This window comes from Anolis carolinensis, unplaced genomic scaffold, assembly GCF_035594765.1.
Source record: "Anolis carolinensis isolate JA03-04 unplaced genomic scaffold, rAnoCar3.1.pri scaffold_9, whole genome shotgun sequence".
Classification (NCBI taxonomy): domain Eukaryota; kingdom Metazoa; phylum Chordata; class Lepidosauria; order Squamata; family Dactyloidae; genus Anolis; species Anolis carolinensis.
Window position 1 is genome coordinate 4217590 of NW_026943820.1, and position 25227 is coordinate 4242816.

Below are 25227 nucleotides of genomic sequence, written 5' to 3' on the forward strand. Positions count from 1 at the left end.
AGTGTGCTCTGGCTGTCGGGTAAACTACAACTCCCACTACGGCGAGCCAGATGAAGGGGCGGGGCTAAGAAGCAGCGTCCGTGCGTGCCTCAGAACGGCGGCCATTTTGAGAGCGGGCTGCGCGACGGGAGGGAATAGAAAAGGCGGCCATCTTGAGAGCGGGCTGCGAGGGAAAGTTGGCCGCCAGTTTCTAAGATGGCGGCGCCGGCTTCCTTTTCTGGTCCTCCTCCGGTTTTCTCCTGAGGTCGAGGCCTCCGTTTCTCCCTCATCTAAAGGACGCTTTCGAAGATGGCTTCTTTGCTGCGGCTTCTCCTCCGGGGAAGCTTCCGGAGGTTGGGGCCGAGGGCTTTTCTTGGGCACGGTGCTCTTCGCGGCGTCGGCTCAGGGGCGCCTCTCAGGAAAGGCCCCGGCTGCGGCCTTCAGGTAAATGAGGAGAAAATCCACATTTGGGCCATTGGCTCTCTCAGGAGTGAATTAATGTTCTCGTCACGTTGGGGAAATTCCCTTGTAGAACTACAAGTCATTCGGACCATCCCAGATAGGTTTGTACTAAGATATCTTAAAAATCAATAATGATAATAGTGGGTTGCTGTGAGTTTTCCGGGCTTTCTGGCCATGTTCCAGAAGCATTCTCTCCTGACGTTTCTCCCACATCTATGGCAGGCATCCCCATAGATTGTGAGGTATACTGAAAACCAGGCAAGTGAGGTTTATACAGTAGAGTCTCACTTATCCAAGACTCGCTTATCCAAGGTTCTGGATTATCCAAGGCATTTTTGCAGTCAATGTTTTCAATATATCATGATATTTTGGTGCTAAATTCGTAAATACAGTAATTACAACATAACATTACTACGTATTGAACTACTTTTTTCTGTCAAATTTGTTGTATAACATGATGTTTTGGCGCTTAATTTGTAAAATCATAACCTAATTTGATGTTTAACAGGCTTTTCCTTAATCCCTCCTTATTATCCAAGATATTCGCGTATCCAAGGTTCTGCCAGCCCGTTTAGCTTAGATAAGTGAGACTCTACTGTATATCTGTGGAATAATGCCCAGGGTGGGAGAAAGAACACTTGTCTGTTTGAGGCAAGTGTGAATGTTGCAGTTGGTCACCTTGATTAGCATTGAAAAGCCTTCCAGCTTTAAGGCCTGACTGATTCATGCCTGGGAGAATCCTTTGTTGGGAGGTGTTAGCTGGCCCTAATTGTTACCTGTATAGAATTCCTGTTTTTGAGTGTTGTTCTTTATTTACTATCCTTATTTTAGAGTTTTTAAATACTGGTAGCCAGATTTTGTGCATATTCATGGTTTCCTCCTTTATGTTGAAATTGTCCACATGCTTGTGGATTTGAATGGCTTCGCTGTGTAGTCTGACATAGTGGTTGTCAGAGTGCTCCAGCTTTTCTATGTTCTCACATAATATGCTGTGTCCAGGTTTGTTCATCAAGTGCTCTACTATGGCTGACATCTCTGGTTGAATTAGTCTGCAGTGCCTTTCATGTTCCTTGATTGATGTTTGGACAATGCTGCATTTGACGATCCCTATAGAGGCTTGTCTACAGCTGCATGGTCTACGGTAGAGGTGAGAGGATCCCTCTTGTCCTTTGCCGAACGTAGCATTTGTTGGATTTTCTTGGTGGATCTGTAGATAGTTTATAGGTTGTGTTTCTTCATCAGATTCCTTATGCGGTCAGTAGTTCCCTTGATGTATGGTAAGAACACTTTTCCTCTGGGTGAATCTTTGTCTTTACTCTCGTGGCTTGTTCTTTGTCTTACAGCTCTGACATCATTAATAATAATAATAGAAATGATAATAGTATCTAGTAATAGAGATCTTTGAAATCATCAGTAATAATGGTTATGAAAATAATAACAGTAATAATGATAATAATAGTACAGTAGAGTCTTGCTTATCCAACATAAATGGGCCGGCAGAACGTTGGATAAGTGAAAATGTTGGATAATAAGGAGGGATTAAGGAAAAGCCTATTAAATGTCAAACTACGTCATGATTTTACAAATTAAGCACCATAACATCATGTTATACAACAAACCGACTGAAAAAGCAGTTCAATACATGGTAACGTTGGGTAGTAATTACTGTATTTACGAATTTAGCACCAAAACATCACAATGTATTGAAAACATTGGCTACAAAAACATTGACTACTAAGAGGTAAACTGTGCTGGATAATACAGAACATTGGATATGTGAAAGTTGGATAAGCGAGACTCTACTGTAGTAATAATGGTAGTGTCCAAGTAGTTAATGTTTTCCCTATTTGCTTTTAAATAGAGCCCCGATTCTATTCTATTTTAGTGATTTTAGTCTTTAGATATTGTACTGTAATTTTGTTAGCCCTGCTTGAGAGAGAAAAAGCAGCTTGTAAGTAAATACAGTAGTAATAATAATAATAATAATAATATAATACTGTTTATATCCCGCATTCCTCTTTGAAACAAGACTCAAAAGTGCCCAAGTCTAGACATGTAATGGCTCTTATAGGCACCTTATTCCACCCAAAGGTCATTTAGTACAATGTTTTAAATCCTTTTTGGACATGAAGCCAAATCGAAACGATGAAGGCACACAAAAACAGCATATGTGTGTATGTACGTGTGGGGATCTGGTCTGCCTCTCTTTTCACTATGCCTGGTGATGAGTACATCCCTTTGAATGCAGTGCCCTCCTTTGCAAGTGCCTCTCTCTTCACTAAAAGGCCTCTCTTGTCTCTCCTCAGGGCCTTCTCTCGCAGCTGCTTTCCCCCAAATCTGGAGAACTCACTCAGTCTGTGCTGAAAAGGCAAACGACTCCCGTCCTCCTCTGGAAACTTCTCAGTGAGTAAGAAAATTATTTTTCTTTGCCTTAACAACAACGTGATCTTTTCCCACAGTTTTTTCTTGCCCTTCCAAAGACCAAAGCGTCAGCCATTGTTCTCTTCCTTCTGCCCGCTCTTCAGTTTCCTCTCTTCATGTGTTTTCTGCGCACAGATCACAGCACAACCTTAAGCTCCCACAAGGTTAATTTCTTAACTCAGAATGCGATTGGGGGCTAAATTGCTTTCCCCAAAAGATGAGGACTTTTTCTATGGAAATCACACTCAGGGTGCATCTGCACTGTAGACTTAATGCAGTTTAACAGTGCTTTAACTTTAGTAAAAGGCTTTGAAATCATGTATCTTCTTAGGCCTGACCCCCGTTTTACCCATAGTGGTTGATGTCTGTATTATTATTTTATTTGCTTGGTTATTTATGTCTTATTGTATGCAATGTTTTTAATTGATTATTTTATATGACTGTTGTATCTTTGTTCTAAATTTTTGCCATGTGTTTTAAACTGTTTATACTTTGTTTCTGTTTGGGCTGTGCCCCCATGTTAGCCACCCGAGTCCCTTCGGGGAGATGGTGGCGGGATAGAAAAAATAAAGTATTATATTATTATTAACTGCCATGGCTCACTGCTATGGCATCACAGTAAATGCTAAAGTGCTAGTGCCACACTACACTCTAAATCCCAGAGCTCCATAGCATTGAGCCATAGCCGTTAAAGTGGTGCCAAACTACATTCATTCTACGGTGTAGATCAGGCATGGGCAAACTTCGGCCCTCCGGGTGTTTTGTACTTTAACTCCCACAATTCCTAACAGCCCAAAAACCTGGCTGGTGTTTTGAAGTCCAAAACACCTGGGGGGGGGGGCGAAGTTTCCCCATGCCTGGTGTAGATGCACCCTCAGCAGTTAGAGATAGTTTTCTCAGGTCCAGATCTGTCCCAACACACAGAGGGATTCAGTCATTTGCCTTCCCCAGATCTGCCTTTACACATTCTCAGTTGAAGTTTTGAAAGCAACACTGCAAGATGTAAACATGCCTGTAACAAAGCATACACAAGAAAGCCAGAGCTGACTGACTGTTTGTTTTTTAATAGATGGCACTTACTATTTTTCTACATCTGGCTCTCATCGCAATGGCGGTGGGAGCAGCGGAGGGTCCAAAGGGAAATCCCCAGAGGAAGATGAAGGTAAGTAGAAGTTCAGTTTCTGCCATTACCTGCCCTGCCAAAAATGACTCTGTGAACAAAAATATAATCAATTTTATATACATGCAGTCACTTCCCTTTCCTGCATTTGTAGAGTGCCATCAAGTGATAATTCCAGCCAGGAATACCTGTATCGTCCACTGAGAATACTTGCTGCTTCGCAGACAAGCAGAAAGCAGGCTTGAGCAATCCTTGTGCCAGTTTGGAGTCTGTTGCAAAACTGGAAAGGAAAAAAAAACCTCTGTGTGCGTGCACAACTGCATTTCCCACTGGGACGTGGCTCCTTTAAAACGGGCTTTGCCGAACTATAAAAAGCTCACAAAGGCCTCCTACACAGATGCTTGGTTTTGAAGCGGCTTGTTGTTGTTTTTCACGCAATCTGCCTTTTTCTGAGCCTGAGCTGACCTGACAGTGGCCCCTAGTTTCACATCCCTCCCTTGGAGCTTTCAGCAAGTTCTCATGGATGATGCTAAGCAGCCCCTGTGGCAGGCTTCCCCTTCCCCCAGTTTTTTCCTTCCACTTCTCTCACTGTAATTCGACCCTGGCTTTCAAAGGAGAAGTTTGCCCTTCGCAAAAGGAGTGTGTGCTTTTGCCCTTCGCAAAAGGAGGGCTTCTTGCCCAGTTGGTTTGAGTGTCTTTTGTAGAGGGAGAAAGCAGAGTATAAATAAAATAATATCAATAATAATAATAATAATAATACCATATTTACTCAAATCTAATGCTTTTGGGGCAAAATTACCTTCCCAAAATTAGGATGTGCATTAGATTCACATGATACAGTTATTTTAGTGCTGAGCCAAAACAGGGGAAGCTACTTCAGGAGCACCTGGAGTTCCTACTTGAGGAATGTCATCTGTAATTTATTTACTGTGGCCCAACGCTATGCAGTGCTGAGATCCCAAACTACAGCCCTAGGACTCCATAGCATTTTTTTTGTGTGTGTCAGGAGCGACTTGAGAAACTGCAAGTTGCTTCTGGTGTGAGAAAATTGGCCATCTGCAAGGACATTGCCCAGGGAACACCTGGATGTTTGATGTTTTACCATCCTTGTGGGAGGCTTCTCTCATGTCCCTCCCATGACAGAGGAGCTCACTGCTCTCCTTGGATTTGAACCACCAACCTTTCAGTCAGCAGTCCTGTTGGCACAAGGTTTTAACCCATTGCGCCACCGGGGGCTCCATAGCATTTAATCAAGGCAATTAAAATGGATTCATTCTATAGCATAGATTCACCCCAAGGTTTTATTTTCATTGCTGGAAGCTTTGGTGTTCTAACACTTTTGTTTTTAAAGAAGCATGCAGCTACTGCAATGCATACCTTTTTTGGGCAAATTACATTTGGCAGCAAATACTTTTTTTGGTTTCAGGGTTTTGAAAATTGTATGCATTAGATTTGATGGCACATTAGACTTGAGTAACTATGGGTAATCATGATAATTGACTAAACTCCTCATGCTGCTCCTGTGACCTACATCAGGTGTTAGCAACTCCCTAGGTGTGGTGCTTCCTGTTCCTACATGCAAAAAGGAGTTCGGGACTATTGTTGAACATGATCTGGCAGTATGATGCTGCAGCGAGGTTATTTTGGCTTGCACTCATTTAATTTCCAAGTTGAGCTGGATAATAGTCCCATTGCATTCCTTGCTGGTCAGGCCTCATCTGGGATATTTGTTCAGATAGGATATAGACCCATTGGAACATGTTCCGATGAGGGAAACTCGATGATGAGCAATTTGGAGAATGAAACCAGTGAGGAAGAGTTGAAGGAGTTGGGTATGTTCAGCTGGGTGAAGAGAATGACAAAAGTGAAGGACTGTAAACACAAGCGCTGCCCAAAGAGCAGGAGACAGGTGTGGTGTTTCTGTTGCCTCAAGAGATAGGACCAGGTTTTGAATGTACGGGACAATAGGTTTTGATTGAACTGTAGAAGAAACCTCTTGACAGTAAGAGCAGTTCCTCAGTGGAAGTGGATGAGTCTTTTTCTCTGGGAGCCTTGTAAAAGAAGCTGGAGAGCTCCCTGCTGTGAGGGATGCTTTAGCTGGAGATCCTGCGCTGAGAAAGGAGTTGGGCTCAGTGGCCTTTGGCGGACCCTTTCCATTTCTTTGACTCTATGAAATGGACCAGAGAGTGGCAGTTAGGAAAGAGAGAACTTGCTTTAGTTACTTCTGAGCAGGTGAGCAAGAGGCATTTAAGATGACCTTCACAATCGGCATTGAAACTGGTCTGCATTCTAGTTGTAATAGACTAGTTGAGTCCATGGGATTTACGTACGTTTTGACTCACCACTTAGCAGTTCATCCAGTGGGTCTGCAATAGTATTACCAGTGAGATTCAAGCCCTGGTTAGGACCTCCACTTCTAACCAAAAGCCCTCTGTGATGCAATAAATTGCCCTTTGGGAAAGGAAACACCATTGGTCAACTGCACCGAGAACACAAGATCCTTCTCAGGAGTCTTTCTTCAAAGCTTGAAAGGCTGCACAGTTATCTGCATGGAGCTGATTGATGGATACATTGACTTTGGGAGGTGGATGCCTCCCCGGTGTCTTTTGGGGGGAAAGACCGTCCCAGCAGTCATTATTTACAAAGAGTCCTGCAGCCTGTCACTGCGGCCCTCGCAAGCTTTTAATCACAGAGTTCAGGTTTGGGGTTTGGCAAATCATTTCTTCCTGAAGGCTTCCCGGAGCTGGAAAGGGTCCCAGAGCTGCTGCCTGCGAGTGGCTCTTCCAGGGAGTGGATGACTTATTTATGGGATGCTTAGTGTGGCAGCTGAAGAGGCACGCAGCCCCAGCGGCAGAAATTGCTGCCTTCGCTTGTAGCCCAACAGAGCCTGGTGACAAGAGCTGTGAGCAAAATGAGTTGCAGATGCTTCTTCTCTCTTTTTCATCCTCCAGTTTTCTAAAGCATACATTGCCAAGGTCAGGTCTTGTCGCTAACTACCTTCTCCATTAATATCCACGATTCCATGGCTGAGTGGGGATTTGGATTCCTCAGTCATAGTTGCAACACTGCTTGGATTGTGCCTCCTCCTCTTTTTAGGACTGCTATTTTCCTTCTGTTACAGACTATAGCAAGCCTTGCTTGTTGCTCCGTGATGGATTTGCTCATTGTTCCATCCCTGAGCCTTCCTGATAACACACAACAGTGACGGTAGCAGGGGACAAAGGAGGAGAGGCATAGCTCCCAATGTTCTGTTGTTTGGGAAATGGTGGCTTTATCTAGAAGATCAATTTCCTCCCCTTGAGAGGCTGTTGGAGAATCAGGACAGAGCAAGCCCTGAGTGAAATATGACCCTTGGCATCTGCGCAGCAGACAGTGGATGCAGCTGGATCTCTGCACCCCAGTGTGTGTGTGTGTATATCATGTTCAATTGGCGGTGCACTCTGATAAATGCTTTTGTTAACCAAGTTGTGAATAAATCTAATCTGGGCTCCAGCAGGCAGTCCTTCCCCCAACAGAACAGCTGTAATTTATTTGGGAGCCCAAATTAATGGCACTGATAATGGGATGGGGTTGCTTGAAGGTTTTGCAAAGCTTGGTTCGATGAGCTCTTGTCAAGTAATAAGAGCTGTCATCTGAAAATACCTTGAACATTTTAATCCTTTGCACTTCCAGGGAAGCAAACTTTCAGGGTCTTCTACCATATGCTGGACATGTTCTGCCTATGTGTTGTCAAAGGCTTTCATGGCCGGGATCACCGGGTTGTTGTATGTTTTCTGGGCTGTATGACCATGTTCCAGAAGTATTCTCTCCTGATGTTTCGCCCACATCTATGGCAGGCATACCTCACAACCTCTGAGGATGCCTGCCATAGATGTGGGCGAAACGTCAGGAGAGAATACTTCTGGAACATGGCAATACAGCCCGGAAAACATACCACAACCCCAAGTTCTGACTGATAGTGTCTTCCAGCTCTATCAATATCCTTTCCAGGCCTGGAAACTAAGGAAGGCTGGAGAGAAGGACTCAAGCTGCCCAATGTGAGGAAGTAAATAAGTGCTGCAAACACTCAAGGACTGCCATTCAAAGGAATGTGGGGCTCCTTTTTGTCGTCATTGCCCTCCAAACATGAATGCAATAGCAGAAACCTATAGGATGAGGAGATACAAAGCTGTTTGTTAATTCCGTATTCATGGTAATGATGTTACATCATGCCCTTTTCTAGCCTCTCTGGTGTGCCTTCAGGATCCTTTCAGAGAAAAGAAACATCTCTTCCTGTTGAGGAATGTGAGTTACTTTGTCTGGCTGCCAGGCCTGGCTCGAAGCGCAAATGGGAAAAGTTGGAGTTGGGTAGAGCAAATATTTTCTGGCTAATGGGATGCACAGTTTCCCCTTTAGGCAGCTCCATGGGAGAGCTCTGTGCTCCTCAGCCATTGGCCCCATTTGCAATTAGCCTTTCCATTCAGCCCCACTGGGTGACCTTGCTCTTGGCCTCTCATTCAGGAAAGAGAGGCTGCAACATGATATCAGCAGACTGAAAACCAGGTGCCACTCTTTCTAACCCAGCTTGCCTCCCCTAGAGAAGCTGAAATGTGGAATGAAAGGCAGACTGAGTTGTGCGGGTCTCTGGCTTGGGGTATAATCAATCTGCCCTCCAGCTGATCAGGCTAATCTCCATGGGCTCTTGTGTTTCTGTCCCCTCTCCAGAGGAGAAGCGGCGCCGGGAGAGGGAGGACCAGATGTACCGGGAGCGCTTGCGCACCCTCTTCCTCATTGCGGTCATTATGAGCCTGCTGAACTCCCTGAGCACTGGTGGGGGCAACATCTCCTGGAACGACTTTGTAAACGAGATGCTGGCTAAAGGGGAAGTGCAGCGGGTTCAAGTGGTGCCAGAAAGTGACATCGTGGAGATCTACTTGCATCCTGGAGCAGTGGTCTTTGGGCGGCCTGTGAGTTTCATCCGCCTTTCCACCAAGAATAAATAATGCACTAAAAGGACACATTCTTTAAAAGGAGAGAATTGCCTGTAGTTCAAGCATCAATATCAGATAAAAATTACCAGGATTGAAGTAATACTAAAAATAGCTTTACCTGAAGCTACAAAGTAAAGGAGACAATATTCTTGGAGAAAACGTTTTACAGGAACTATGGCCATAGCAAAGATCCTCTTGTGAATCCCAAATGGGTTTATGCCTGCCCATGATAGGACAGAAAGAAGATTTTCTCCCGCGGCATTTAAAATACATGCAAGATGACCAAGAGGCAGTTCTTCAGGTAGCATGGACCCAAGTCCCTTGAACTCACTGATATTTATAACATTCATTTCAAAGTAACAAATAATTTCCTTTTAGCCTTTCTCTTTCTTTCTGAAACACACAGACTCAGAAGGCATAGTGGTGCAAATGTGCTGCCTGTTGACGGTTTGACTCCCCTTTGACTCACAGAAAACACACTTTTGTTTGTGCTTCAAGTAACATGAGATCTCGACAAATTGAGACGATTGGGAAGCTTAAGGTGTTCCCAATTCCTAACCCATTTCTCATCCCACCTCTTGGAATTCCCCCTTCTCCATAACAACAATTCCCCGGTTTTTGCTATTTTGTGTGGTTTTTCTTCCTACCTATGGCTATACAATTGCCTCTCTTCCTTCCAGAGGCTTGCCTTGATGTACAGAATGCAGGTCGCCAACATTGACAAGTTTGAGGAGAAGCTGCGAGCGGCCGAAGACGAGCTGAACATTGACCTGAAAGACAGGATCCCCGTTTCCTACAAGCGCACTGGCTTCTTTGGGAAGTAAGATAATTTGAATAGTTTCTTCCTTTAGCATTCCTTTAGCCATCTTAGTACTAAAGACTGTCTGTCCCACAACTTAATGGTATAACTGCCTTAGGTACTGTAAGGCTTCTTGAAAATCTTGTTTTCTGTCCCCAAAAGGTAGTACAGATACCGTGGAGAGAATACATTGGAGCCTAAGCAAACCCCCACAGTATTATCTCTGGCTTTTGAAAATCACCTCTGTACTTTTCCCCCATTAAAACAAGAGCCAAGCAACCAGCTGCCACTGTACATGGGCGGACACTGACTCATAGTAGCCCCATGCTGAGCAGAAACCATTTTAATAATAAACTCCCAAATGTCACTGTAGAAGCAAGTGCTCCCATTAAACACCTCGACTTTGTTATGCAGAGCCCGGCATCCTTTTGTCAGAAAGATTCCGCAAATGCTAAAGCTTTTAATGCGAATGTAAGGTCAAAGTGGGGACTGAAGGGAAGATGAGAGGAGGGCAGAAAGCAGCGCTTAAGAGACGTGGAAATGCTGCCTTGAAACTTGCTTTGTGCTTTCTACTGAACAATAACAAGAGCCAGCTCCATTTCTCCATCCTGCCTTTCCACTACAGCAATATATTTGTTCCTTGGTTAAAGCTGGTGGCAAAACTAATATCCTATTGGTGGAAACTTGTCTTTCCTGACAAGAACAAGATTGGAAAGAGGCACATAAGCCATTCCAGTGGTGACTTGGGCGGGGGGGGGGGGGGCATTTCTTGGTTTCACAGCAAGCTTTGCTCCTTATTCCCTTGGCCATGTCCTGTTGAGATGCAGTAGCAGCAACGACAACACATATCTTCCACTGGCTGCACTTGTGCTCCACGGGAATGCTATTCCTGGAGTTAATGGGAGCTACACATTAGTGCAGAGTGTTGGGCTCCCTTCAGTGCTCAAAATGAGCCCCCTAGGCCAATAGCATGCTGTATCCTCAACCCCACCCCCATGACCTGTGATTTAAATATATTATGTGTGTGCATGCACTAAAGCAGGTTCTTTGAAGATGGCTGTGCTTGAGGGACGCTGCAAATGCGGAGACCAGCTGCAAAGTCCTGACCCTGTGTTGCCTTTTTTCTCTTTGCAGTGCCCTCTATGCCTTGGGGATGGCCGCCGTGGGCATCGGCATCTTGTGGTACATCTTTCGTCTGGCCGGGATGGCAGGAAGGGAAGGGGGCTTCAGCGCCTTTGTAAGTCGCATTTGCCACTTGTGGGGATGTTTTTTGGGTGGGCCCAACCTCTTCCTTGCCCAGCAGCCGATGAGAATGAAGCTGCTCCAGCCACAATCCCCCGTCTGGCTGCCTCTTCCTCCCAGTGGATGGATCTGTGCTGTATTTGGTCTGTTTGCGTGGGGCGGCAGGTCCTCCTCTTTTCCCCTCAGCCAGGCAGCTCCTCTCTCGCTGTTTTCAAGACTCTCTAATGACTTGCAGCTGGGAATGGCATTTCTTTCCTCTTTGTCTCGCCAGCAAATCTCACATCCCTCACTTGCTTTCAGCAAAATAATTTTTGGGGCTTTTAAGCACTGCCTAAGCTTTTGGGTTGTGCACTGGCCTTTATGCCTCTGGTCACATGCAGCTTCTCAGCGACAGCCAAACCCCTGCCGCTCAGTCAGCTGAGGAACGGAGGACAAGTGTGGCCTGTTTGGGAAGACCTAGGAGACAAGGAGGCCCCTCGAATGGGCTCCAGCATCAGCTGTGAAGGTGGCTCAATTGGCTTATTCTCATGCTCATGGCTTTTTGGAAGCTGCCTTCACAGCTTACCTGTCCTTTACTGACTTTTGTGCCAATGCGCATTCCAAGCATGTGGCCTGCTGTCAGTGTAGTTGGAAAGCCAACATTAGGGGCTCTTCTCAGTGAGGGATAATGAGTGGTTATGTGATAGCCATGGAGTTAAATGGTCGCTTTGTCTGTCACTGAGGTTGAAGTGTAGCTAGCAGGCAGTATAGAGGCCCCTTTTCTGCTCTGTCCCTCTTCACCCTCTTCATTGAACAAACCTTTTGGTGGGGCAGCTGTTAAGAAAGATTGGGATACTAGGCAACTCTGTACATGTAATTGTGCAACTGTTGGGCTGCAGCGCATGAACCATAGTCAGAGGCTACCCTCCAGCTCCTTACTCACTCATCAAACAGATAGAGACAGCGGCCAAGTCATTCAAGGCCCAGTTCTTGTTACCTAAAGCAGGGAGGAGAGCAGAGGTGTGAAGGAAAGGGGGACCATAGTCGAGCCTTGTCAGGTACTCTATGGACAAGGGCAGTATGACTCAACGTCTGAACCATCCTTCCTCCAATTCGAAAGAGGGCTTGGCCTTTTTTGACAGAACTTTTGTCACCCTGACAGAACCAGCTGAAAATGGCTCGCTTCACCATTGTAGATGGCAAATCTGGGAAAGGGATCAGTTTCAAGGATGTTGCGGGGATGCACGAGGCCAAACTGGAGGTCAAGGAATTTGTGGATTATTTGAAGGTAAGGACTGCACATTTAGGGGCTGAGAATCAGTTGGGTAACTGTTTAATCCCAGTGATGGATATTCGTCTCTTGCTTAGGGATGCTGCAGGACCTTTGGGTAGGTTTCCAAGCATTCAGTGAGCACTTGCGATGCTTGGTGTCCTGTATCTAAGAGAAGACAGAGAGAGCATGCTTTGTATTTTCATATAAGTGGGGAAGAGCATCAGTGGAAATTGTAATGGTGCAGAGTGAGTGGGCCAGTGGGTCTTGCTTAGTTACTGTGAGGCCTTTTTAAAAATGAAACACAGATTGATTTCTGATTCCAGAGCCCAGAACGCTACTTGCAGCTTGGAGCTAAAGTACCCAGAGGTGCCCTCTTGCTTGGACCACCGGGCTGTGGCAAGACGTTGTTGGCAAAGGCTGTGGCTACCGAGGCCCAAGTCCCGTTCCTGGCAATGGCCGGCTCTGAATTTGTGGAGGTGATTGGAGGTAAGTTCCGGGAAACAAAGTCCCCTTAAGCAGTGGGGTGAAGTGGCCTCTTCACTGCCTTCATCAGCAGCTGCTTGAGGGATCCTTTTCAGCTGTGTTGGAGGAGACATTACGCAATAGGGCGGTGGTACTTCACCACCTGCATTCACCTGACCTGAGGCACTTGACCAAAAGGAAGGCAGCATAAGCAGGATTTCTGGTATTCGCTCATGGAGAATCACAGTAGCTGTGTCAGGGCAAAATGATCTATGAGAAGATGTGTCCCGCCACAGTCTCTCCTAAATTGACCTGAAGTCTTAGGAACCCTGTCTTTTGCACTGGCAGAATGCAGCTCTGTCTACCTGACTCTGTTAGTTCTTAGTGGACTTTGAAGGCTCCTATATCAGGAAACCCTGGGAACCAGAGCCAAAGATACATCTTTATTTGAGAAATGAGTTTTCTCTGTCCCTTTGCTTTTCCTTAGGCCTTGGAGCTGCTCGGGTGCGAAGCCTCTTCAAAGAAGCCCGGGCTCGGGGTCCATGCATTGTCTACATTGACGAAATTGACGCCGTGGGGAAGAAGCGCTCCACCAACATGTCAGGCTTCTCCAACACTGAGGAGGAGCAGACCCTGAACCAGTTGCTGGTTGAAATGGACGGTCAGTTTCTCAGTACTGCAAGTGGCTCAGTACTGACTCTTCTTGGCCCTTTGCAAAGGCTTGGAGATCAAGAGAAGCAGCTCATTCCTTGGTTGTTTTCTTGCTGCTTTAATTGCAAATCTCCCCCTTTCCCCAAAATCCACTTGCCTGAGACGTGCTGCTTTGTGAGCCCTTTTATGCTGAGACTAGAAAGTGTTGCGGCGGCAGAAGAAACAGAGCGGGGACCACGGGATTAGAAGGGATCAGCGGCCTTGCGCTCCCAGGGCTGGCTCCCAACAGGGTCTCCATGGTGAACGCAAGGAGGCATGTGGTGCTCAGGGGTGGATCTGCTGGGGGTTGGGTCTATTTTTGGGAGCACGGCTTCTTCCCACAAGCAAAGCAGCTAATGCTCAGCGTGCGCTAATCTTGCCATAGGAGCCGCTTAGCTCATGTGACGAGCCCCCAGCTCTGCTTTTGCCTTGTTTGCCTGCCTCTCTGCAAAGCGCAGGAACAAAACTGACTCACAGTCGGGCCTCCTCCTCCTCTCAAGTTGGTCTGAGCAGCTTCCCAGGAAGAGGAAAAAGCAAGACCCTGTATGTGTGGGATCTAGAGAGCCCAGCAAGAAGTCATGTGTTGTTGTTGCTGTTATTATTATTATTCTCTGGTCATTTCTGGCCACTTAAAGGCACTTTTGTGGCCAGTCCTAGGAGATTTTGCAGCTTTGATCCTTTGGGGGCTGGGAAGAGTGTCCACTTCGACCCACCTGCCCTAAAAGATGTGAAGCCTCCAAGAACTAATTAAAAACTTTTCTGTTTAGACAGGCCATTAGTGAAGAAAACTAAGCTGGAGTGATAAAAAAACACCATGATGCTTACAGATTGGAACAAAGTGCAGTATGATCTGACATGATGCCACAAGGGTGTGAATGTATAATATTATTGTTTTGTTTATTTTGTGATGTTTTATACTTATTACTGATGTATTTGGATTGTTGTTTACATGATTTTAATATGTTGTAAGCTGATTTGGGTCCCATGAAGGAGAAAAGTGGGATATAAATATAATAATAATAATAATAAATAAGTCCAATGTGTCTCCATTGCAGGGATGGGGACCACGGATCACGTCATAGTGCTGGCCTCCACCAACCGGGCAGATATCTTGGACAATGCCCTCATGCGGCCCGGGAGGCTTGACCGCCACATATTTATCGACCTGCCCACTCTTCAGGTACGAACTTGGCCCACTTCTCCCTTAGTTGGATCCTTAACTTTGGGATGTTTCTGTTTGGGAATAGAGGGCCAAAGAAAAGAGGTTATCATATGTTTCCTCAGTCAGCCAGTGTTCGATCTATCCATCTATCTATCTATCTATCTATCTATCTATCTATCTATCTATCTATCTATCTATCTTTTGGAATGGCTGAGAAGTGCTTCCATCTTTGGCAGACCTCTTCCTCTGTGGACTTCCCAGTCTTCCTCTGGCTGCTCCAGGTTTTTGCTTAAAATACCTGAAATGCCTGATACGATCTGGCGGCGGCAGAAAAGGGAACGATGCAGCTGCCATGAAGGAGGAAGGCGAAGGAAATCCTGGCAGCTGAGCCCCTTGCTTTAATCAGGAACGCCTGAACCAGCCGCATGAGTCACTCGCTGGCCCACAGCCAAGCTGAGCTAACCCCCTCCCCGCAATATGCCTCTGTCTTCCTTCAAGCTGATGGAGGGGAGGGGGAGACCTCTGTGAGGCCATATTCCGGTGATATAAATGTTGAGGAATAAATCAGGATCAATAGGAAAGAAGGATAGCAGTAGAACTGGCCTTTGTGGGGGGAAAGAGCCAGTGACTTCTTGCAAGGCTCCTTTACACCTGCCCTGCATTTGAAAAAAGCTCTAGGTGTATTTGGAAGAAGAGTTAAGCAAAATAGGCTCTGCCCTCTGGCGGCTTTGTTGTTTTTACTTGCTGTCAAGTCAACTTTCATTTGTAGTGACCCAATGAATGAAAAACCTCCAGAATCCCTCCTGCTTCTCACCTGCCCTGCAGTCTCATGGCAACCATGGTGTCTTCCGTGATGCATTGGCCTTCCTCTCTTCCTGCTGCCTCCCACTTCGCCAAACATTATCACCTTTCCCAGTGAATCATGTCATCTCACATGTTCAAAATATAACTGCTTCGGTTTAGCCGCTGTGTTTCTAATGAGAGTTCATGCTTGGTTTGTTCTCAGACCTGTCATTTGTCTTTTCACCCTTCCAGGATATCCATAGTCCTCTCCTCTAGCACCGCACTTAAAATGCATTGATTTTCTTCCTACTCAGCTTTTACATGCATGATTGGAAATGGCCCGAGTAATTCTAACTCAGGTAGCTGCCAATACATCCTTACTGATATATCATACAATCATAGAACCTTATGGGCCATTGAGTCCCAATAGAGAATACAACCTGTCCATATCCTTCCTAAATTGAGATGACCAGAACTGAATGCACTACTCCGGATGAGGCTGCAACAGCACAGAATACAGGGAGAGCGTTACTTCTCTCCAATAGGGGTTTGAACCCTGGTCTCCCAATATACAGTTCCACTAATCTTGTTTTTCAGGAGAGGCGAGAGATCTTCGAGCAGCACCTGAAGGGCCTGAAACTCTCCCAGACTGGAAGCTTTTACTCCCAGCGCTTGGCCGAGCTCACGCCAGGATTCAGTGGTATGTGAGGGGGGTGATTGTTTCTCCTCGTGTGTCACGCAATGCAGTTTCTGCCGCCTCACGTTTTTGTTATGCGTGGCTTCACAGCTTCGGTCTAGTGGGACAGAGCTACATTCTGCCAACTGCCCTCACTCAGAGAAAGGAGAGCCCAAGCCACTCTGGGTTGTGGTTGTCCTGTGTTCAATGTGACATGCAAACAACAAAATCCCAAATCAGGGAGAGCTAATGGCACACCGTTTGTGCCACTCAGATTTCAGTGGTGTTGCTGAGGAGGGGCTATTTAGTGGCTGGAAATCATTGTGGTGATTTAGAGCAGAGCTTCTCACACCTTTCCACTTGGGACCCTTTTCGGCCCAAGAAATGTTTACGTGATCCCAGATACAGGTATAAAAATCAGATATTTACTGATAACAAATCAGCATTTCCAAGGCTTGCTGTACAGGCAAGTTTCCCTCTTTATGAAGTATAGCTGAAGCACTGCCTACAGAATCCACTGTAAATGCTGCACAACAAGATTCCTGTAAATGTCTAAAACAGCCACTTTTTCGGGACCCCAGCATTGAGCTAAGCCCTTTTGGGGTCAAGGCCCACAGTTTAAAAAACACTGATTTAGAGGAAGCTGTCTTTCAAATAACAGATCCATTCAGTCTTGGTTTGAATGAAGGGAAAGGACCAGTCCTGCCTGCTTTCTGAGCCCCCATGTCTGTCTGGAAGCACAGAACGGAGCTGCTGGGCCCCAGGCGCTGGGCTTCCTGTTTGTGCAAAGACCTGGAGGATCCCACACGCTCTTCCTTCCTTCCCTCCCTCCCTTCTTCCCTCCGTTGGGCCCCTCTTTGCCTCTTCCAGGGCTCCTTTGAGCAGCCTCCACACGCCACCCACGCACACAAATGCAAAACAGATGTGCCTTCTCCTCCCCACAAAAAAAAGTGTGTGGTTGTGGTCAAAGAGACCCATGGGCCAGGCCTCGTCCAGCCCAGGTGACCCTCGCCCTCCTGCTCAGCCAGAAAGCTCTGCCTGGTTAACCCATCCCTCTCCTTTGCAGAGGAATCCCGCACAAACAGCAACAAGAATAACATCCTGAGGCCGCCACATACCCTGCTTTATGCAGGAGGAGTCCTCTGTTTGAAGGACTATCCAGTCCGGATCTTGGATCTTGGGTCTGTAGTTTTAAAAAGAGCAAAGGAGACCCTGCTGTGTCTGGTATAAGGCATCTCAACAATACTGCTAGAAGGAATAGAAAGGGCTGCGCAAGTGTGGGCTTTATATAGGCCCCTTGTTTTTAAGTTGTAACTTCCTGGATGTCATTGTTGACTTCTGGAAGCCTCCTCAGAGTGCTAATTTTACTGGGTGTACGCACCTCTAATAGAAACCAGGAACAGGTTTTTGGAGGTTGCTGTTGTCTTCTTGCAACAACGAAATAACCGGAGCTTAAGACAGAACAAGGTAGAACTGATCCATTTGGGAGTCTATGCAGATTCATCCTAGATTCATGTATTTTGGGCATATAATTTCTTAAAGCAATGTCTGTGGATGACATGGTTTGCTTTCTCCTGGCCTAGTTGGTCTTACTTGCCAAAGTCACCTGGAATCACTGCCTCATCTAGAAGTCCCTCGTCCCCTGAGCACAGTTCAGTGTGCCATTGAGAGTGCTTTGTCTATGGTATACTGAAGTTGAGACTGTGTGCCTCCTGTTTTTCCATCCGTAGGAGCCGACATAGCCAACATCTGCAACGAAGCAGCCCTCCATGCTGCCAGGGAGGGTCATAAGTCCATCCATACATTCAATTTTGAGTACGCTGTGGAGAGAGTCATTGCAGGTGAGACTTATAGAATCAGAATCATAGAGTTGGAAGAGACCTCACGGGCCATCCAGTTGAACCCCCTGTAAGAAGCAGGAAAATCTCATTCACTTCTTTTCCTGGTGCATTGTTGGGTTTGCCTTCTTGCATCCTGACTGCATGGTGAGAGTTTTGTCATGGAAGGAAGCATTCAGTGGATAACCGTTGTGACCTACTAGAGCAAAGCGATTGGGGTTTGGTCTGTTTAGCTACAGAATGGATAACGATGAAATTCCATGTCCTGGCAATATTATCTGTTGTGGAATTCAATTCAATATCCCAATGGGAGCAGAGAGAGTCATATCTTATTTCCCTCCTGCTTTTTCCTAGGAACTGCCAAAAAGAGTAAAATCCTGTCACAGGAGGAACGGAGAGTCGTGGCGTTTCATGAGTCGGGTCATGCGCTAGTGGGCTGGCTCCTGGAGCACACTGAGGCCGTTATGAAGGTAAGCCACATGTTCTCTTTTTCAGAGAGAGAAAGCGGGATATGGAGGAGGAGGTGTCTGCTGCCTCTCCTGAGCCTGGCTCTGGCAACCTGATGCCATCAGTCCCTGCTCTCCTCTCTTTCCTGCCACAGGTTTCCATCGCCCCTCGCACCAACGCTGCCTTGGGCTTTGCCCAGATCCTGCCAAAGGACCAGTACCTCTTCACCAAGGACCAGCTGTTTGAGCGGATGTGCATGGCCCTGGGAGGGAGGGTTTCAGAAGCCATCACTTTCAACAAAGTCACAACAGGTGAAGGAGACCTTTGGGGAGGTGTCAGCTCCTTAAACCAGGGGAGGAGCATAATTGTTTCACCTCTGCAGCATCTTGGGTTCCTGCTTCCTTTTCGCTAGCATTGTCTCTTCTTAACTGTACAGCAAAGACTATAAGTCTATAAAGCAGGATGATGATGATGATGATAATAATAATAATTATTATTATATCATCCGAAAATACATCACACAGTCCTAAGCACTTGGGAAGTGTTCGACTTGTGATTTTGTAATACGAAATCCAGCATCTAGATATCATTTGCTGTGTCATACTATGTCTTTGTGTCAATAATAATAATAATATAGTCGTAGTAGTTAAAGGTAAAGGTTTCTTCTTGACATGACAAGTCTGATCATGTCCGACTCTGGGGGTTGGTGCTCATCTCCATTTCGAAGCCAAGAGAGCCAGCGTTGTCCATAGATGCCTCCAAGGTCATGTGGCCGGCATGACTGCATGGAGCGCTGTTACCATCCCGCCAGAGCCTATTGATCTACTTACATTTGCATGTTTTCAGACTGCTAGGTTGGCAGAAGCTGGGGCTAATGATGGGAGCTCATCCAGTTCCCCGAATTCGAACCACCAACCTTTCGGCCAGCAAGTTCACCACTGGGTAGTCGTAGTTGTAGAAATAATGTCTACAACTGCTACAGAGGAGAGAAGGCCTTGACACTTCAGGTTTTCCTTCCATTACACATCTCCTTCCTACTGCTTCTCACTTCAGGGGCCCAGGATGACCTTAGGAAGGTAACCAAGATCGCCTATTCGATGGTGAAACAATACGGGATGGTGCCCAACGTTGGGTACCTCTCCTTCCCGGATCCAGAAAGCACCCCAGGGATTGGACGGCGCCCCTTCAGCCACGGACTCCAGCAAATCATGGACCATGTAAGTCCCCATTTGGGCCTCAAAAACACCACGCTTCCTCCTTTCCTGGTTGCCAGGGTTCCTCTTTGTTAACCCTCTGTGTGGCTGTAATCGTTGACTCAAAACGCATCTGCCGTGGGGTCATCGCCCCTCAGAGCAGCCTTTGTTGAACCTTGTCAGCAAGAAGCCAAGGAGATTAGAGGAGGGGTTTTTGCAAGTGTCCAGGATTTGTGCAATTGAAAGGAGGCAAGCAGCCGGTCGGTCCCTGGAGCCCGGCTGGAGACCGTCCCATGACTTTCCTGTATATTTTTGTTGCTCATCTGCTGCTTGCATCTGCACTGTGTTTCTTGGCCGCTTTCTTCCTGACCTTAGATGTTTCCTGGCCCCAGAATTAAAGAAATCTGATGTGTTTGCTCCATGGAGCGATTCCACAGAAGAAACAACAACAACTGTTTTTATATCTTGCCTTTTCCCCTAAAGCCAGGACTCAAGGCAGCTTACAAGTTAAAACAAGGACAGTATAGGTAAAATATCCAAAAAGGCAACATTAGAATGAAAATAGGCTATTAACCACTCCAAAAACAGTTTTAATTTCGCTGACTTGAAGAAAACCTGCTCCTTGCCTTTCTAAGGCAAGTCAAAGCTAGGCCTGGTCACTTTCTAGCCATGTGCCCACCACAAAAAGGCAACTACAATAGAGTCTCACTTATCCAAGACTTGCTTATCCAACGTTCTGGATTATCCAAGGCATTTTTGTAGTCAATATTTTCAATATATCATATTTTGGTGCTAAATTTGTAAATACAGTAATTACAACATAACATTACTGCGTTTTGAACTACTTTTTCTGTCATATTTGTTGTATAACATGTTTTGGGTGCTTAATTTGTAAAATCATAACCTAATTTGATGTTTAATAGGCTTTTCCTTAATCCCTCCTTATTATCCAAGATATTCGCTTATCCAAGGTTCTGCCGGTCGATTTAGCTTGGATAAGTGAGACTCTACTGTACTTAGATTTAGTGCTATCTAGCCCTTTGGTAAATATAATCGAGGTATTTTTTTAAAAGCCACCTAACCTTGCCGTCTTTCACTATAGAGCTCTGAGGCTGAAACTTAGAATCTTCATTGGAATAAAAACAATAAACCAATCTTCAATGTCTATATGTTTCCCAAGGTGTTCTTTTGGCTTCTGTTTCCTTCGTAGGAAGCAAAGATTTTGGTGGCCCAAGCCTACAGACACACTGAAAAGCTTCTGCTGGACAACCGGGACAAACTCAGGATGGTGAGGCTTCTTTTCCCTTTAACATCAAGCAGCAGGAAAGTTAAGGTTAGAAGGAAGGGACTGAATGGATGGAGAGAGTCCAGAGTCACATCCATCTCCCTGCTAAGTTGATGAGGATCAAGGGCTGGCTGGAATGATTCTAGAAGTCATTTTGCTATAATTTCCTTTCTATAAGTTTACTGCTATTGTTGTGTATTACTTTGATTTTTTATGTGTTTGTATTATTTTGGGCATTGAATTATTGCCTCTTTTTCTGTGTTTAAACTGCCCCGAGTCCCTTCTGGGAGAGAGGGCAGTCCAGAAATAAAATTTTATTATTAATATTATATTATTTTAACTTAGGTCAATGTTGGGCTTGTCCCCATGTGAGCTGCCTGAGTCCCTTCAGGGAGATGGAGGCAGGATACAAAAATAAAATAAAATAATTATTATTATTATTATTATTGACACAACGACATAGTATGACACAGCAAACAAGATAGATATGCTGGATTTCGTATCACAAAATCACAAGTCGAACACTTCCCAAGTGTTTAGGACTGCGTGATTTATTATTATATTATTATTATTATTATTATTATTATTGTGTCAGGAGCGACTTGAGAACCTGCAAGTCGCTTCTGGTGTGAGAGAATTGGCCATCTGCAAGGATGTTGCCCAGGGGACGTCCTGATGTTTTTACTATCCTTGTGGGAGGCTTCTCCCCTGTCCCCGCATGGAGCTGGAGCTGATAGCGGAAGCTCATCCGTGCTCTCCTGGGGTTGGATTCGAACCTGGCAGTCTTCAGGTCAGCAACCCAACTTTTATTATTATTATTATTATTATTATTATTATTATTTATTTGAAACACAACAAGACTCCACAGCAGACACTCTGCTGGCTGTTGTCTTGGATCACACATTGGACACTTCTCAAGTGTCTAGGACTGTGTGATGTATCGGCAAATAATGTGTGCAGATCACAGTAAGGTGGCCTTCTGCAGCTGGCAGATGGTAATTTTGTCAGCACTGATTGTGTTCAAGTGCAGGCCAAGGTGTTTATTATTATTATTATTATTATTATTACTACTACTACTGCTGCTATTATTTTGTATTACTTTGATTTTTGGTGTGTTTGTATTATTTTGGCCATTGAATGTTTGCCCTTTTTTTTCTATGTGTAAACCGCCCTGCGTCCCTTCTGGGAGAGACGGTGGTCTAGAAATCAAGTTTTCTTATTATATTATTATTATTTTCTTTAGTTTCTGGCACCAAAGAGCACAGTGCATTGCATGGCATTTTCTTCTTTTAGCCTACAGAAGAAAAGGCTGCTTGGCCTCCTGTATCCCACTCCCCTCTTCCGTCCTCCTGACTTTGGCCTGTCGGACCCTCTTTTGCTTCTCCTCACCTTCTGCCCCCTTTTCCCCCCATCTAGCTGGCGGATGCCCTCCTGGAGAAGGAAGTCATCAACTACGAGGACATTGAGGCCTTAATCGGGCCTCCTCCACACGGTCCTAAGAAAATGATCAGCCCTCAGAGCTGGATCGAAGCAGAGAAGGATAAACAGGATGTGGGAGAGGAGGAGCCCCCCCAGCGGCCCCGGGGACAAGAGGAGGAGGAGGAGGAACCCAACCTCAGACTGGTTTGAAACTAGAAGGCAAGAAGAGCACTGCCTTCCTGGATGATGGCTGTCCTGTTCAGGTCTCCTCATCAGGCCTGGTCAAGATGCACATGAGTTATGGGTCCCTCCCTCTCTTTATGCGCCATTGTCATTTCTCTGGATTGGCAGATGAGGCTCCTGGGAGAGAGAGTGCATTGGCAGCCCTTGATCCATGGTGGGCCTTCCTTGGCTGCAGGCCTCTGCTTTGTGTTGCCGGCCACAATTTGGCTGATGTTTTTGTACCAGGGCTCCAGCCTTTCTTTCAATTTTAAGGAATAAAAACTCTGTGAAGCCTCAGAGGTCCTATCCGCTGTCTGACCACAACCCGGACAGTCCTGCTACCGTGTGGCTTCTGGCTCCGAGGCTTAACTAGGAGAGGGAAGAGAAACTGCTTCATTATAGAAGCCTTCAGACTGATCCTGCGTCTGGGGCTGAGAGGTGGGATCCACAATGAACAGCTCTGTTTGTGTATCTCGGAGAGAGAGAGAGAATCTGCTGCTACTACGTGCATTATCTTCCTCGATCCCTGCCCCCCTTTTAAGGAGGATTATTTCCAGGCGGATTACTGTCTGTATCCCTGAACGACCCTTGTCCAGATTCTCCTGCCAACATGCAATTTGTAATTCTCAGGGCTTCCTCTTCCAAAGCCCTCCCTTGCGCTGGGATTGTGATTGCGTGCGCTTCCTCACTCCCCACTCACGTTCCCTCCCTCCTCCTCCTCTGAACTCCCGACTGTTGTTCTGGAGAGGAGCCAGGCCTCTCCATGGCCCTCCTCAGCGGTCTGCGCCTACCACCTAGCGGCCTCTCAAGACGCCTACAAGCAAATTGTTGACTAAATACCGAATACCTAGATCAGTGGTTCCCAAACTTATTTGGCCTGGGACATGGCTTAGAGCGGTGAGTGTGGCTCCTGCTCAAGGAGGCGGGGCTGAGCCTCTCCCCTAGTCCAAGATGCAAGGCTGGGAGGGGGAGAGGGAGGTGGGTGGGGCCACAAATGGACGGTCAGGACCAAAATGGGTGGGGTTACGAGCTCTGAGGTAGGGCTGAGCTTCTATCCCTGTCCTGTGGCGCCTGCCAGGACAAGGGGTTGGGGCTAGAGGGGGCGGGGCCTCTATACCCCGCCCCCGTGTTCTAACAAGCGCCTCAGGGGAGGTATACAGAGGCTCTTGGGAGGAGGCCCCGCCCCTAGCCCCGCCCTTTAGTCCTAAAAGGCCTCTCAGGAGAGACATAGAGGCTCAGCCCTGTCTAGGACTCTTGGGAAGAGGCCCCGCCCCCACCCCAGCCCCGCCCTTTAGTCCTAAAAGGCCTCAGGAGAGGTATAGAGGCTCAGCCCTGTCTTGGGCTCTTGGAAAGAGGCCCCGCCCCCTTCCCTAACTCCGCCCTCTGTGTCCCAACAAGCACTTCGGGAGAGGTATAGATTCTCAGCCCTGTCTCGGGCTTTTGGGAAGAAGCCACGCCCACTCCTCTAGCTCCTCCCCATCTCCTAATAGGTGCCATCACCGCCCCCCTGGATCTCTGCAGCGCCCACCAGGGGGCGGTAGCGCCCACTTTGGGAATCACTGACCTAGATCCTGAATTATTGTGTGTGTAACTTCCAAGCCATCCCTATCCTCCCAGGCCTATTAGTACTGAGTCCGCTTTAACAAAGGAATGACAAATGCTTTGAATGTGGCCACATGGTTTGGGAGGAAATTCAGGATCATGGAAGTGATTGAATCGGTACAGGAAGCCAGTTTGATGGCATTAGCTTCCTTCCGTCTTAGATGGCTTGTTGTGAAGAAAATAAAGATCTAAAACATGCTGGTGGTCAATTCGAATTCTGTCCAAAGGGGTGTTTACTGGGATGCTCTACCTTGCTTCCATTGCTGTGCTCCTTGAAGCCCTTTCTGAGTTATGGGGACCTTATAGTGAACCTCTCACTAAGTTTCCTTGGCAAGATGTGTTCAGAGGAGACTGGCTATTGCCTTCGTCTATGGCTGAGATAGTGTGATTCTTCCATGGTTACTCGGTGGGTTTCTGTGGCTGAGATTTGACTGCTACAAAAAATTGTTTTTATTGTTTTATCGCTGTTATTGTATTTTTATGTCGGGCATGGCCCCATGTAAGCCACTCCGAGTCCCTCCGGGGAGATGGGGCGGGGTATAAAAATAAAGTTATTATTATTATTATTATTATTATTACAACTCCCACGCTACAAAGTCTAGATTACGACCATAAGGGTGATTGATGTACATGGCATTTAATGATATATGTACCCTATTCTTCTCAGAGTTTACCATGAAAACATAAACAACAGTTTACCATGAAAACATAAACAACAAAGCCAATGGTTTTTTTAAGGCAATGAAAGGCAAGTGTAACTGATACCATTAATAATCTTATCCTAGTGAGGAATTTATTCCTCATCGTACACATCTCCATCCTCTTCCCCAGCCTGTACAGTAGAGTCTCACTTATCCAACACTCGCTTATCCAACGTTCTGGATTATCCAAGTCATTTTTGTAGTCAATGTTTTCAATATATCGTGATATTTTGGTGCTAAATTCGTAAATACAGTAATTACAACATAACATTACTGCATATTGAACTACTTTTTCTGTCAAATTTGTTGTATAACATGATGTTTTGGTGCTTAATTTGTAAAATCATAACCTAATTTGATGTTTAATAGGCTTTTCCTTAATCTCTCGTTATTATCCAAGATATTCGCTTATCCAAGGTTCTGCCGGCCCGTTTAGCTTGGATAAGTGAGACTTACAGATAAGTATTTATAAAGCCAGAACTGCAGCACATTGCATTTGGGA

At 46.0% G+C, this 25227-nt stretch overlaps 1 protein-coding gene across 3 annotated transcripts; it reads left to right on the top strand.

Moving 5' to 3' along the window:
- Positions 1-151: 151 nt before the first annotated feature.
- spg7 (SPG7 matrix AAA peptidase subunit, paraplegin) lies at positions 152-24222 on the top strand. 3 transcript variants are annotated; one of them, XM_062961521.1, is made up of 17 exons: positions 152-423; positions 2748-2844; positions 3932-4024; positions 8687-8928; positions 9633-9772; positions 10886-10988; positions 12135-12260; positions 12569-12731; positions 13195-13368; positions 14453-14577; positions 15940-16042; positions 17749-17859; positions 18211-18326; positions 18458-18614; positions 19357-19520; positions 20707-20784; positions 22198-24222. In XM_062961521.1, the coding sequence occupies exons 1-17, from the start codon at positions 289-291 to the stop codon at positions 22408-22410; spliced, it is 2340 nt and encodes a 779-aa protein (XP_062817591.1). In that variant the 5' UTR covers positions 152-288; the 3' UTR covers positions 22411-24222. The 3 variants fall into 3 exon arrangements, with proteins under 3 accessions (XP_062817591.1, XP_062817592.1, XP_062817593.1); XM_062961522.1 differs by lacking the exon at positions 152-423 and adding an exon at positions 1698-1718; XM_062961523.1 differs by lacking the exon at positions 152-423 and having other exon boundaries at positions 2748-2848.
- The last annotated feature ends 1005 nt before the right edge of the window (positions 24223-25227 follow it).

Bases quoted from the DNA above. Each gene is read 5' to 3' on its own strand.
- spg7 (XM_062961521.1), top strand. From the start codon at position 289: ATGGCTTCTTTGCTGCGGCTTCTCCTCCGGGGAAGCTTCCGGAGGTTG. The intron at 2,845-3,931 runs GTGAGTAAGAAA...GTTTTTTAATAG, and splicing joins CCTCCTCTGGAAACTTCTCA to ATGGCACTTACTATTTTTCT. The intron at 12,261-12,568 runs GTAAGGACTGCA...TTCTGATTCCAG, and splicing joins AATTTGTGGATTATTTGAAG to AGCCCAGAACGCTACTTGCA.